This window comes from Pieris rapae, chromosome 24, assembly GCF_905147795.1.
Source record: "Pieris rapae chromosome 24, ilPieRapa1.1, whole genome shotgun sequence".
Taxonomy (NCBI): Eukaryota; Metazoa; Arthropoda; class Insecta; order Lepidoptera; family Pieridae; genus Pieris; species Pieris rapae.
Genome location: NC_059532.1, coordinates 4,742,056 through 4,757,535, shown reverse-complemented (window position 1 = coordinate 4,757,535; position 15,480 = coordinate 4,742,056). Strand labels below are relative to the sequence as shown.

General features: G+C 38.6%; 2 protein-coding genes across 2 annotated transcripts; one reads left to right on the top strand and one right to left on the bottom strand.

The window, feature by feature from the left end:
- The first annotated feature begins 317 nt into the window (after window positions 1–317).
- Window positions 318–2,862, top strand: LOC111000766 (BRCA1-associated RING domain protein 1). Its single transcript, XM_022270329.2, has one exon. It carries the CDS (start codon window positions 478–480, stop codon window positions 1,993–1,995), a length of 1,518 nt encoding a protein of 505 aa, XP_022126021.2. The 5' UTR covers window positions 318–477; the 3' UTR covers window positions 1,996–2,862.
- A 355-nt stretch (window positions 2,863–3,217) lies between these two features.
- Window positions 3,218–9,662, bottom strand: LOC111000758 (probable C-mannosyltransferase DPY19L1). Its single transcript, XM_022270317.2, has 10 exons — window positions 9,399–9,662; window positions 8,935–9,185; window positions 8,302–8,510; window positions 7,814–7,991; window positions 6,458–7,359; window positions 6,102–6,208; window positions 5,697–5,853; window positions 5,371–5,496; window positions 4,825–4,986; window positions 3,218–4,591 (listed from the first exon to the last, which is right to left on the bottom strand). Exons 1-10 carry the CDS (start codon window positions 9,484–9,486, stop codon window positions 4,564–4,566), a joined length of 2,208 nt encoding a protein of 735 aa, XP_022126009.2. The 5' UTR covers window positions 9,487–9,662; the 3' UTR covers window positions 3,218–4,563.
- Between the last annotated feature and the right edge of the window lie 5,818 nt (window positions 9,663–15,480).

Here is a 15,480-nt window from a genome sequence, read left to right as displayed (position 1 = left end):
AACTTTCAAAATCATATAAAATCTGTATTTACACAGAAACAGGTTTCTAGCTACACATATTGGGTGTCTGTTGCATGTTAAGCAAGGTCTAAGTTAAGGTAGTGATAATATTAAAAAAATAACCCGTCGAATACTGACTATTTGTAATAAATGTAAATATTTATTATTATTTTCATGTCTGTATAATGAAGGTGAGTAATTGGTAAAATTAAAAAAAGTAACTGATAATAAGTGTTTTCATTCAATTATTCCTCTTCTAGATTTTCTTTTATTTTGGTATATTTTTAGTTTAATTCAGCATGCGTTTTGATATTATTTAGTACTGGCACCTTGTAGTTTTAGTAGATCGCCATTTTGTAAAACGGTCACACTGGTTTGTAAACAAGTGAGAAACAAACGATCTTGCAAATTTTAAAATATAATTATTAGGACCGAGGACGATAATATATTAAAAATCATATTTTCTTCTTAAAAAAAATGTCAACTGATAAGTTTAACAACTTTTTAAAAGCCGTGGAATCGGTTAAAAAAGACTATACATGTGGATATTGCAAAGAAATGTGCGTAAAACCTGTTACACTAAGCTCTTGTTTTCATATGATTTGTTCAGATCACTTTAAAAACTTGAAACTTTGTCCCACATGCAAGATACCACTTGATGGTTGTATATCATATGAAGACAAACAATTGGAGACATGTGTGGAATCTATTAAGGAACTTAATAAATTGTGTAAAGATTTGAGACCGACGACTAAAGAAGCTCCTGAAGCGACAAAAACTTCAAAGAGTAATAAAAAATCCGAATCAGGTCAGGAAAAGAAACAGAAAGTATTAAAATCAGATAAAAACACCTCTTTATTATCCAATACAACTACAAAAGGTATTGAGAAAAAGAACAGTAAAGGGGAAACCGTTCTTCATGTAGCATGCAGACAAGGCAAAGTTGACAGAGCCGTGGACTTGCTAAATATGGGGGCAAATTCCAATACAAAAGACAATGCTGGTTGGACACCACTACATGAAGTCGTACAAAATGGTAATTTAGAATTAGTCAGACTTCTTTTGCAATTTAATACCCTTATAGATGTTCCAGGGCAGAATAATGAGACACCTCTTCATGAAGCTATTAGGTATAATCATGTAGATATTGCTATAGAATTAGTTAAGAATGGTGCGGACCTAGAAGCACGAAATTGTAAAGGGGAAACTCCATTACAGTTAGCCACAGAGGAAGTAAAATCTATGTTATTAGAAGCTGCTGAAGATTTACAGCAAACACAAGGTGTTAACATTACACATATTGCAAATATACATTCTGACTTAGATTTTGAAGACATAAGAGTATTCTGTTTATCTCAAGTTCGATCAGTTTCAAATAAGTTAAAGCTATTAGCTAAGAGTCATTCTAATTTACACCTGGAAGCAAAATTTACAAGGAAAGTCACTCATTTAGTAACTGAAGAAGTGGATGGTGTATGTGTACCCAGCACAGATATATTACAAGGGATTGTAAATGGTGTTTGGATTTTATCAAGCCAATGGGTAAACAAATCAACCGAGGACTCTTTGGAACACTTTGAAGAGTATGAAGTAAAGGGTATTGGCAATAAGTTATATAGAGGGCCTAAAATTTCCAGATACAACAAATACAAACAGTTGCCCGGACTCTTTGACGGCTGTCATTTCTATTTACACAATTTTACAACTAAATATGAAATCTCCAAAAATCTTGTATTGACAAAAGCAATTTTATCCAAATTGATAACAGACGCTGGTGGCATTGTATTACGCCGTGTACCCAATCCAGAGTTAATTCCGGATTCTGAAAAACTTATTCCATATCATGCTAAGAAGGGAGGTAAATTAGAGATATGCTCACATTACATTATATTCAAAGATATCTATGAACCAATGTACAATATGGCACATATCAAAGCTTTACCTCTTGGATGGCTTATAGAATGTATTGAAAAATATGAATTATGTGATCCATGAGCTTTCAGCAACGTAACTCTTAAGGTGAGACTCTTTCATTAGATTGTTACATTACATTAGTAAGTCTAGGCTAACACAGAAGAATTGAGTTTAGTTTTATGTAATTTTGTTATTTAATAGGTATGATTAGCTTATAATTTGAATAAGAATTGTTTTTAAATTTGATATGTTCTATTTTTATATGCTGAAGAATGTTAAATGTGCCTTATTTATAATCTATTAGTAATAATAGCCTGTGATATATGCTTTAATGTATGCAACTACCCATTAACTGAAATAGTATAGCTGATTGCTGTAGTTAAAAAGTAGTCTAAACAAAAAGATAATAAATAAAAATAATAAAACATAAAAAATGTTTATGACTGTTGGAAATTCGTGGAAACAGATAGTAAGATTGTTCAGTTGCTGATGATGTTCAATCATGCGCTGCCAATTAATTATTGTTAAAGAGTTTTTGTTAAATTAACATTTTTAATTAGTAATTGGAAAAAATTAGAAATATATTTTCTTGGAAGTTACACTTATTATATAAATTCATAAGTGAAGGATCAAATATACTATTTATATAAACCAACACAATAAAATTGTTTAAATCTATAATATTAACGTTTTCTCTAAGAAAGTTGTATTTTAGGAAATATTTGGGATCAATTCTTTATTAAAAATAATATAGATCCTATTTTTCTGAAAAAATTTTATTACTGTGTTTACCAACAATGTGTCTGCAGTCTTGGAGAAATTATTTTACTCATTACAGTTTTTAGAAGCCTATTCCAGTCAGCCACTATCGTTTCGGGAGAATATTTGTAGAGAACTTGCATTATATTGTAAAAAATATTGTATTAAAAATAAATATATATTACTTAATCTGGTTTCAATTTATTAATAACCAATATTAATATTTAACAATACAAAAAAAATGGAAATATCGTTTACTAGAGAAATGTGTTTTGCATTCTCTTCAACAATAATCATTACATTTGTAATTTTTTAAACTGTTATCTGCTTCATGATTAGTCAATCTAACAGGGTGATCAGTCTTCTGTGCCTGACATACACCGTCGAAGGCAAGCCTATTTCCTAACGATGTTTTCCTTCACTCCTTGAGCGAATGTTGAACACGCCCATAGAAAGTTCATTAGCACAGCCGGGGAACGAAGCTTCGACCTCAGTGTCGCTTGCTCAAGCAACTGCACTTATTTTTTTAAATAAAATAAAATTCTATTAGAGAATTATATATTTCACAACATATTAAAACATCACATTATTGTCAAAATACTCAAATATTTTTTATTTGCTTCAATGCAGACTATTTGATATAACGAAAAGATCTTGATGCGTCACAAATTGCATCACAATCGGTCTATTCGTTTTGCAGCTACGACGCCACAGACACAGATATTTCAAACTTACACCCTTCTCTTTCTATAAGTCTGTTATCAAGCAAATATAACTTAATAAAAATTTATTAATTTATTTAAAATTACTATTTACTCTTTCTGTCAAATTCTTTTTAAAAGAAAAGTGTTGCTTAAGTGGACAGTAATTTTATTAAAATATGGATTTTAAGTACAAATAACATTACGTCGATGAAGTTCCACATTCTTAGTACTTTATTGTTAGTTAAAAGTAAACTTTATTGATGATATCTTCCTTATTTCTAGGATTTTCTAGAGGATGTCAAGATCAGAATAATTACACCTGTTCACAAAGATATTCCAGTTAATTAACAATTCTTATACTTACTCATAATTGTTAATTTTTTTTATATAAAAACTATTTTTTTAGGTGCATATAATTATTATTTTCACTGATCAATCTCCTTTGTGCCTTCTCCATCTACACGACACTGGCGAAGTACCTTGTGCCCGCTTGGCACAAATTAAAGTCATTAAAAAAAAGATATTCGAGTTACTTAACAATTCTAATTTTACCTACATTTTAAGTTTTTAATTGATATACACTCTAAAGTACCGAACATTTACCAAATAAGTTATGAATTAAAGGTCTATGTTACCAGGTCATAAAAAAAAATTGATATACAGGAGGCTCATCTGATATTTAGAACCAGTTAGCCTTTTATGAATTGGTCGGAAGGCATAGTCTCATCTATTTCTTTTTAGCACAGTGTATACACAATTTGACAGAAAGAGACAAATTATTAGTTCATAGAGTACAGTAAGAATATTTTATAAATAAGGGTTGAGTAGAAACTTAGCTAAGTGAAGTATATCAAATCTATTTCTGACATACAAGAGTCATTCTTGGTGCGGATAAGAATTATTACAAACTATGATTAAAATTTCACAATCTCACTACAAAAAGTATTTAGCAATGTTGAGGAAGACTTTTAAATATCAACCGAAAAATACAAGAGGAGTAAACCGTTCAGGGAGAGTTTTCTAGTTTGCGAGGTACAGAGGGAAAACAAATAATTGGATTTGCATTCCCTAATTGTCGTTAAATCATCAATGTCATAGGCGAAGATGCTAAGTGAAGGCAAAAAAAAATATTTTAATGAAATGTCAATGTCAGTCTCAAATCTTAGTTCCATGTCACTTGTTGATGTCAAGTGTCAAAACTCCTTGGCATATACCTGTTAATAAATAAAGTTTGTTATAAATGTATTTTAATTAAATTAAGGCGATAGATAGATGGAGCAGACACATTTTTACATCTGCACCAACCTCTTGCATTTATTCAAAACAATTATTGCCGGTATTAAATAAATTTCCAGTAAATGGAACAATTTTTTTTAAAATTTAATTGTCTATGATTTCACAAGAGTTGCTATAGAATATTTCTTACTCTGAATAAAAATATACAAACCTCACGCTTAGGTCATGTATTCTGAAAACGGCGTAGTGCGCATTTCGAAAAAGAGGGTAGAAATGGTCTACCGTCGTTGTTAGAAGAGTGTCGCAAAGGGGCGGCGATTCCCGGTTTATCGGAGACTCCAAGTCCCATATCTCGGTTAGAGAGCATCCTTTGCTGTAAAATTTAATATATTGAAAATAAATAAATCAGTGGCGCTACAACCTCTTTAGGTCCTGGCCTCAGTATTCTGAATGTTTCATGATCAATTTAAAATCTAATAGGCATGTAGGTGATCAGCCTCCAGTGCCTGACACACGTCATCAACGTTTTGGGTCTAAGACATGTCGGTTTCCTCACAATGTTCTTCTTTCACCTTCCGAGCAAATGTTAAATGCGCGAAGAAGAAAGAAAGTCCATCCAACACATCTTAAAAACTGCTGAATGTTAATGAAACTTTGACTTTTAAAGAATACATATAAAGTAAAAATATAATACAATAAATGAATTAAATGAGGGTAGTTTCAAAAAAGAGGGTACCTCCTATGATGAAACACATACCTGCTCCTTCCATAACAGTACTTGGTCTCAACGACGAGGTAAGTAGCGCGAAGTTTGCTCAACTCCTGGTAGAGCTCGTGCGGAGAAAAACGGCCGTACATCTTGTATACTGTGTACGCACGCTGTCTGAAATATTTTCATATCTAAGCATAAAACAATATTTACATTTAATTAGCGAAATGTGAATATTTTTTTTATGGAACAGGCGGCTGAAGGCTCACCTGATATTAACTAATACTCACAGTGCCATAAGACTCGCAAGTGCGTTGCCGGCCTTATATCTATATCGATAACAGTCAGTCTCTATGTCTGTCAGTAAATCTTACCTCGCTTCCAAATGTTCGTAGTGAGGATGCGCAACTATAGGCCTTTTTGTTGTGAGCATTATCGTGGCGAGGAGAGGCATCGAACCCGCTACCGCCCCGGGACCTTGCTGCCCTAACCACAGCAGTAGTTCTTCTTGGTTGTAATCACTAAATTCACCTGAAAGTAGTTAGAAAAAAAATCAAAAAAGCAAACATTAAAAAAAAAAAACAATTTCGTCGCGTTTTACTATGTTTGAAACAATTAGTGTTTCGCCGGGAATCGAACCAATTCTGTTAACTGCCTTACTTAAGACCAACAATAAAAAATATTTGAATAAATAGAGTATTTTAATTTCTTTGATCTTTAGGATTTTTTTCACTAGACCAATAACAAAATTAGGTAATTATATTATTTTTAAATCTTACCCATATGAGACATCTCCTTACTGACATTGTTGACTAGACTGCACATCATAGGAATAATACCCACAAGCAATATTAGTATTAAATATTTCATAACGGAATGTGGGTAGCTGCAAAAAAAATGTACCCGCGTAATTAACGAAATTATTTTAGTATTAATAAGTAAGTAACTGTTGCTAATGTTCATATTTCATTTTAGTTGAATTTCAATTTTTATTGAAAAAATCTATTGAACCCTTGACACGATTATTTAAATGTGTGTACATTATTATATTAAAATATCAGAATCTTTAATTGAATTAAAAAATCTAATCGAAAAAAAAAATGAATTAAATAATCAGATAAGTAATAAAACTTACATATAATACTTTTTCTTGAACACCAAAGATGACATCAAGCACATTTGCGTCGTAAATAGCAGCTTGAGTCGCATCACTAACGCTGCCATAACACCATAGACAACCATCTGCGATATATTATAGAATACCGCAGCGTCCATAGACAAACCAGAGAGAAATTGTATCAAATTATCCTTCTCTGTATTATCTATTTTCTTATCTAAAACATCCAAATCTGTGTCCTCTTTTCGAATATTCGTTTCATTATTCTCAATTCCGCTGTCCTCGTCGTCGATCAGTCTATTCTCTTCTATCCCCTTACCAACATTTTCTATCTCTCTCTTATTAATCCAAAAGTATACCGCGTTAACAACTCCAAATAACACATACGGAATTAAAAAGGTTTTAATCATATTTCTGATAGAACTGAATGGCAGGAAGTCAAAAACTTCCGAACAAGTATACATCAATGTATGGAATGATTTATAATCTGTGAATTTTGAAAATAGAATCTCCCAGACATGTGTGTCCTCTTCCACTTCAAGGAAGTCACTAATTATTTTTTTCAATGATATCGAACCACAAATAACAATAGACACTCTAAGTACAACTAGCCACGACTCTACAAAAAAGTCAAATCTATTTTGGACCTTTATACGAAGGCCACTAAAGAATAGACAATATGTAGAAACTACTAGAAAAAGGCAAGCATATAACGATGATTTTAACATTTCATTCCCTTGGAGTAAAAGTATTGCCATATGTAATCCACAATAGTGAGAGTGTAGTAAAATAGAAAGTTGCCGTGTATCTATAACTCTCAACTGTTCCATCAAAAAGAATATGGCAATTTGGGTAAGAAATATGAATTGTGTGAATTGCCAAAACAAGAGACAGAGGCAATTCAGTATTAAGATTCCAATCTGAAAATTATAATAATTATAAGTACTTTGAAAATTGTATTCATGCAATAATTAATTGGTTGTGTTAAAAAAAAGCATCTCTTATATATATATATATATATAGCATATCTGCACTAAAAGCTTTTCCTTCCTATATGCCCAGTCAATATATTATATGCTACATTGAAGTTGCAGAATCAAGCCATAGTTACTATATGTTATGACTGCCATATGTATTGGAATTTGTCATACAGGAGTCATAGTGCTAAGTCTACAACAATGTAGTTCTCAGATGTAAAAAGAAAAGCATAAAAATAATAAAAATTTCTGCAGTAATGTTTTAGGCTTGTCAGTTCCTCAACGGGCACTATATTAAATATCAAGATAGCATTAAAACAAAGCAGAAATAATTATTTTCAAATATTGGACACTGTATAATAATTTCATAAAAATAAAATTTTATTAGTCTTGATACCTGTAGCTGTATAGTATTCCGTTTGTCATGTATTTGTATGGTCAGCAAATAAGTCTGTAACAAGAGTAAGGGCCCAGCAAAATTCTCCCTCTCATTTGGTGCCCATTGGACCCTTGTACATTCTGCGTGATTGGCAAAGTATTGTAGAACAGCTAGACAACCACCAAGGTAGCTTTCACTGGAAGGTTATAGTTTACTATTAGACTCAGATATTGATTTAATTATCTCTGATAAAGGTCAGTCAATACCTAATTAAAATTAGGATAACAATTTTTTTTAAATATATCAATATCAATCTGGACACAGTTTTGTGTATACTAGGATGTCAACCTTATTTAAATACATAATTAACTATATACTTGATATGTATAATAAAGACTCAGTCAATCATTTTAGTAAAATTTCCATTTAAACTCCAAGTTTACTGGAACTTACTCTATTGAATTACTTAAACATTTAGAAGTAAATAACATATGGCACTCACTCACCTTAATTCCATAGCATGTAAAAACAATGCTGCAACATTGACTCCAGCAAAGATCCACACAGCCTCCAAATAAAAGAAAATTGGGTGTCCCAAACCAACACAGCTTTGCACAGGATCGTGGCCTTCTCCACGGTCTACCATGTGGCACTGGCGATATGTAGATGTATTGAGCCATGGCTCTAAATAACGGTATAAAGCTCCTACCAGGACCTGTAATTCATGATTCATTTTATTTAAATATAGTATATACCTGTTTTTGTTGCAATAAATATAAAATTCATTAAGAGTTATAAATTTTATATTAATTATAATAGTAGTTAATTAAGAGTGTTATAAATAACTGCTGTGAGACACAAAGGTTGTCACATGTATCTATAGGTCTTGGGTTAAACTCCCAATTAAATCTTTTCCTTCTTTTTCAAAATATAGTTAATTCTTAGACAAACTTGTACCTCTTAATTCATAAAAATGAAATCAGTCAAAGGAACTCTTTTAACAAAAGTACACCTACATATCTTTCTATCAAATTGTTAACACTGTGATAAAGAGTAAGCTTACTAATACAGCTTAAAAGGTAAAAATGTAAATCCAGTAGTAACATAATAAAAATGTTATGACTTTGGTAAAATCATACCTCTGGGTGTATATTAAATCTATTAAAGGCATTTACTTCCTTTGGATACTCGACAATTCGATCATACATCAACTTAGAAATGCCAGCAACAAATGGTTTCTCCTCCACAATTGTCTTATAGTATGAGTAATAGAATCCCATTTCTGTGCGGAAGGACATTTCTCGCTCCAAGTCAGAGAGGTATGAGAAATTTCTGTCATTTTCAAATAAAAAACTGACATATTTGGAGTGCAAGTAACTCACTATAAATACTGAAAAAGTAACCAATGCAATGTATACGAAATTATAGTCATTTAATTTTAAAGATCAAATGCAAAAGATCATGTGATAAGTCAAATTTCATCATAGATTAACTTCAGTTTCAAATTTTTTAATCTCAAATTATGTAAATAAGATCATTTTATGGGAAACTTATTCTAAATAACCAAAAATAGTATATGTAGATAGAATAATTAAAAACTTACTAATGAATATTAAAATAAAGGCTTTTATAGTGCTAATAAATGCAAAGAAAAACTTCGTTTCCTTTGGTCTTTCTATAGTTTCTTCCATGACTGTTGGTATCAATTTAAATATAAGACAGATTTCATTTTTATTTTATCAATACACACAGTACTGAAACACGAAATATATTCTCCTTTCGTTACAAAAACTCCGCCTAATTTCGCATAATAAAAACTAGTCCAATGTTTTTATTTTTTAAACTGAAAAATGTAATAGGTTATCGATGTACATTGTCGTTTGTCAACGTAAAAAAATATAGCATATATTAGTTAAGAATTTTTATTCTGTACTAATTGTAACTTGTATGATGATTTATACATAATTTAAAAATTATAAAAAGCAATTGACTACTTACTACTAGTAAGGCAAGCAAATAAATAAAGTAAAAATTTGATATTTTCGAATTTCACAAACATATTTCGGTATTCCATTGCAATAATCTAGATATAATTCAATAAAAGATAAAAGAATCAATAAAAACGTTACAGTCAATACGTATTCACACTTCACATGTGTTTTTCTTTTCTAATCCTATACACATTTTAAAATTTTTGATTCTTTCTTTTGCCACAAATTGCGGTAAATGTCATTGATACCGGTTCGAAATCTTTTTATGCATACATTAGAAAACAATTCAGCTCTAAACAGAAATCCCGTAGGTTTTAAAAAATGAGGCAGATGAACTTGTTGTTGAGCCATCAATGATAGCAGAAATGTTTGCTGATAACTTTGAGTCTAATTACTCTCCAGAACCTGATGGACATCTGGATCTTCTCACGCACTTAATAGGTTAACGTTTGTTTTAAGTTTTTTTTTGTTAATTGTTTTTCATTTTTTGTACTCTAACCTCTGTTTCTTTATAGTTGTCTCTCATTAGGGTTGCCTGGAAGAAATCGCTTGTAAGCGATAAGGCCGCCCTTTGCCTTATATCTTGTTTAATTGTTTTTTTATTTATGTTATGTGTGTTTTTGTATAAGGCGATAAAGGATAAATAAATAAATAAAATGTTTTGTGTAATTTAATGGCAAAAACCCTACATCAAATCGAAAAGATTAAGAAACATCTAAATTTTCATCGGTAAGTTGTAATACTTGTTGATAGTGAATTGGAAATTTTAAAAAATTAGAATTTTTTTGAAAATCTGGATTAGAAGTAAGAAAGTTATCATTCATATTATTCGGTCATTAATTAACATATTATAAGCAGAAACTGAACAGAGGGCAGTAGGTGGTTTCGATCCCCACCCGCTTACTATAAAAGAAAGGCCTCAGTGTGCCACGCTAGCATTCGCAGTCCGACCGCCGACCAGTGCGGACGTCTCCGCTCCGCCGCTCCAGTGTTTTAGTGCCAGTACCAGTGCTTAGTGTTCGCTTATGTTGTGTTGCGCTCCCTTCGTGCCAAGTAGGATGCCTGCACCCAAGCGAACATAAAAGTGATATTCGTTACGTAAACGCTCCGTGATCAAGTTGTCACGCCGGGGCTTGCTAAAGCCATGTGCTTACTACCTAGCACACACACACACCACAGCCTGAAACAAAGTGAAGGAATACCTTTAACAGCGACGCCTACTTCCAGGGACGAGCGAGTTACGCTGCCTATAGCCAGCCAGCAACCATCGCTACGTCGCCCCCCGCCACCCGACTCGGACGAAGACGAAGCCCGGGCGACCCCCAAGCGCAAGTGTTCGGTCATAACGCCGCCGCTTTCACAGCCACAGCCGGCGCAGCTGTCTCAACGAGACCCGCGCCGCCGCCGCCTGATGGAGACGCTAACACCCAAAGAGTGCACTACAGCCTCCTCGGAACCCGCCGCGCCCGCGACGCAAGTGACTATGACACCTGCGCCTGTGACGCCCGCGACTGTAACATCCGTACCTGTGACGCCTGTGCCTGTGCCTGTTTCAGTCGCACCCACGTACGCTGTAATGGCCACTGCCCTAGCAGTGGCAAAGCGTCCAACACTTGCGCCTCTGCCTCCAACAACGGCAACAACATCGGCAATAGCACAGGCGCCCAAGTACCCGCCATTCATCATTGAGTCCCTGCCTGACTGGCTAAGTGACGTCAAGGAAATGAAGAATCGCCTGGGACGAACAATCAACGCCAAAGCGTTCGGAACGGGCCTCAAAATCTCGCCGGAGGACGGGGATGAATACCGAGTCGTCCAGCGGTATCTGGCAGATTTAGAGAAAAAAGGTGTACAGGTCGTATACTTCTCATATTCTCTGCCCGCAGAACGTCAACTTAAGGTCGCTATCCGCGGCATCCCTGTGGACACCGACCCAGAGCTGATCCTCGCCGAGCTACGCAACCTCGGCTTCGAGCCTGAACATGTGCAGTCCATCCGTGCGGCGAAAGTAAGACCGGGGTGTATATTCCTCGCAATCCTGCGCCGCACCCCCGAGCTAACTCCGGCCATCTATAATGTCAAGGAGCTACTCTGCATGCCGGGCGTGACCATAGCAGTCTGGAGGGGCAAGCGGGGCCCCGCGCAGTGCTACCGCTGCCAAGGCTTCCGGCACTCGTCCCACCAATGCCACCGACGCATTGCATGCGTCCGCTGCGGGGAAGGCCACCGCGCGGCTGATTGCCCCCTACCGAAAGGAAGCACACCCAAGTGTGCCAACTGCCAGTGCCTGCCCACACCCCGCCAACCACTCCACGTGCCCGGAAGATGAAGAAGGATGAGGCGCGAAACCGACGCGGCGGAACCGTGGCTCACCAACAGCAACACCACCAACAACATCGCGCGCCTGCGCCTGCGCCTGCGCCTACGCCCGCAGGCAAACACTATTATTCTTCTTCGCAGGTACTACCGACAACTTCGTCGATGGACGCAGCGGCTCTAACACGCCGGCCCCGCCGCAGAGGCAGGGGAAAACCCAGAGGACCGGCCCCAACTCCTGCGCTCGTACAGCGCGCCACATCTACTGCTACGACTGAGCGCCCCCGTAGTCGGGGCCCCGGTGAGAATTACTTCACCGCGGCGGAAGTAAGCAGGGTTGTGGACAAAGCAGTTAAACAACTGCTCGCCACCAAAAACGCAGATCACCCCCAGCCATCCGGGGGACGTAGGTCGCGCAGCCAAGGCGTAAGGTTTACACAATGAACCTACGCCTTCTACATTGGAACGCCGACGGCCTGAAACGAAAGGTCGTCCTACTACGCCACGTCCTACGCGAATATAACATCGATGTGGCACTCATCAGTGAGCACATGCTACGCGCCACAGACCGTCTGAGCGCACCGGGGTATATAGTATATAGGGAAAATAATGTGTGCCCCACAGATGGTAAAGCCTACCGCAGCCTGGCTATATTCATCCGGCGCTCAATCGCGCACCGCACAATACCAGCCTGCAACCACCAACAGTTTTACACGTTGGGCGTGGAGCTGACAATCGCCGGACAACCCACCCGCCTCTTAGCTCTCTACTGCCCGCCAGCAGAAAAATTCACACCGGAGGCGCTGCGCACGCTACTCAACCACGACCAGCCGACGATCATCGCGGGCGACTGGAACGCGAAACACACCGATTGGCACTCTAATTTTTGCAAGTCCCGCGGTAACAGGCTGGCGTACTACGCCGAGGCTCTAGGTTTCACGGTAGAGGGGCCGGACTCACCGACACACTACCCCTACGACGACAACCAAACACCGGACACAATCGACCTCATCGCGCACAAGGGAGTGGCGTCTCACATCGAACAGCAGGTCCTGATGGACAACCTCCAGTCTGACCACCAGCCGGCACGGGGCCACCTATTCCGCCTGCACGTTCATCGGTGCAGGACTGGGACGCATTCACCGCCATCATGGAGAGCGCACCGACTCCAGGACCGCCAACCACAGCCGCAGAAGTGAACGGCCGATACCATCACGGCAGCCATCCAAAACGCGCTACGGAGTGCCACGAGTGAACGCGACCCTCCGACATCCGCACCGCCGCTGCCAGTCTACATAAGCCGGCTGATTCGCGCGAAACGCGCCCTTAGGAGGCAATGGCAGCGCACCCGTTGCCCGAGGATCAAAGCCAAACTCTACCAGGCGACCGACCACGTCAAGGCGGAGCTGACCAAACAAGGCTGAGGCTGACATGGGAGAGGATCCTCGGAGATGCCACCGTGGAGCAAGAGCGACTCTATGGCCTCTGCCGCAGACTTTACAAAACTCCCGAGCCCATACGCCCGCTGCGCGACCGCGACGGCGTCTACATCTACGACGACGCCGGGCGAGCCGAACTGCTAGCATCCCACTTCGAGGACCAGTTTTCGCCAAATCCCGCGGTCTCTCCTAGCCGCATCGAAGAGGTCGAGAGCGCAGCCTGTGCGCTAGCCTCGAGGCCGCCGCCGCCCGACGAAGAAGCAATCTTTTTTTCGCCCACACAGGTACGGAAAGTGATCACCTCGCTGCCACTAAAGAAGGCTCCCGGACCCGACGGCATCATTCACCGAGCACTCCGCCACCTCCCGATGCGCTGGCTAGCGGCGCTCGCACGTCTCTTCACCGGGATCGTCCGGCACTGGCTTTTCCCGAGCTCTTGGAAGGAAGGAAAACTAATCACAATCCCCAAACCAGGCAAAGACACCACCAGGCCGGAGAGCTACCGGCCCATCACCCTGCTGTCGACCCAGTCTAAAATGTTTGAGAGGCTTCTGCTGCGACACTACAACAAGCACATAGAGCCGAGGCCCGAACAATTGGGATTCCGCAGCGAACACAGCACCACGCAGCAACTAACAAGAATCATCTACACCGCCGCGACTGCCCTTAACAGGAAAGAGGCGGCAGTCGCCGTCATGCTAGACATGGAAAAGGCGTTCGACCGCGTCTGGCACGCCGGCCTGGTGCTCAAGCTCGCAGAATCTCCACTGCCTCGCCGCATCGTAGCGGTGCTCCGCTCCTACCTAGAGGACCGTCGCTTCACGGTGGCGGTCGGTAAGGCGACGTCGAGCCAACGCAAGATAACGGCGGGCGTCCCGCTTCCCGCACTTGCAGCAACTCGCGCCGTAGCACTCCAGACCTCCATACACAGACACAAGATTTTCGTATTTTCGTACCCCCACCGTAGCAGACACCGGGGCACGGATGGACAACGCAGCATCACCCGCAGGTCATCTCGCCGCTCTCGGCGAGACTAGACCGCGAGCCGCGACGCTGCCCGACGCCCCCCACAACGGATGAGGAAACAAAAGAAGACGATTGAGATGAGTCGAGCCCGACGCTCCTCGTCTCCGCCACACCAAGGGCTATACGCCCGCCCCAGTACCGTTTTGCATCGGCAGGACGCGAACAACCACACCGCCAGCGTGGGCTCAGCCCGAACTGGCTGTTGTCCGCCTCACAGAAGAGCGGTTACACAAGAGCAATGATCAGCAACGCTAGCATTTGCGGCCCGGACGTTGACTAGAGTGGTGGTTGGTTTCGAAGCCGCGTACTGTGAGTTCGTTCCAAGTTGTTTTTATTCGGTGGATTTTGTGTAATTGTTTTGAGATTAACGGTTGTGTTTTTAGAATATCTAAAGTCGTGTTGTTTTGTTTGTATAAGTCAGTTTTAAGATAATTTTAGCGTGATTTTGAAATTACCGCGTTTTCTTCGTTTGTTCATAAAATACCTTCTTAGGTTATTTCGAAATTTTTTTTTTATTTAATTATCACTTCTGGTTGCTAAAAATATTATATAAATATGTAAAATGTATTCTCATAATTACAACAGCTATTTCAACTTTTGATACAGCGGGTGGGGGCTATTATAGGGCGACGTATTACCAAATTTTTACCCAAACTGTATTGCTATGATTTCCTTAAAAATATAATATTATTACCTACCTTATCCTTTAGCCAAAGAAAAAAATAAATCTCAAATGAAAACCGATTTAAACCATACTCCATTTTACATAAACCCATACATATTTATAAAATGTCAGTGTCAAATAAGTTTGTTTAAATTTTAAAAATAACTGCCGCGAAGTCTGCCACAAATTACAAGACAAAATATTGTAAGCAAATTTTAAATTTAGTTACTTTAGATTTAAACAAATTAG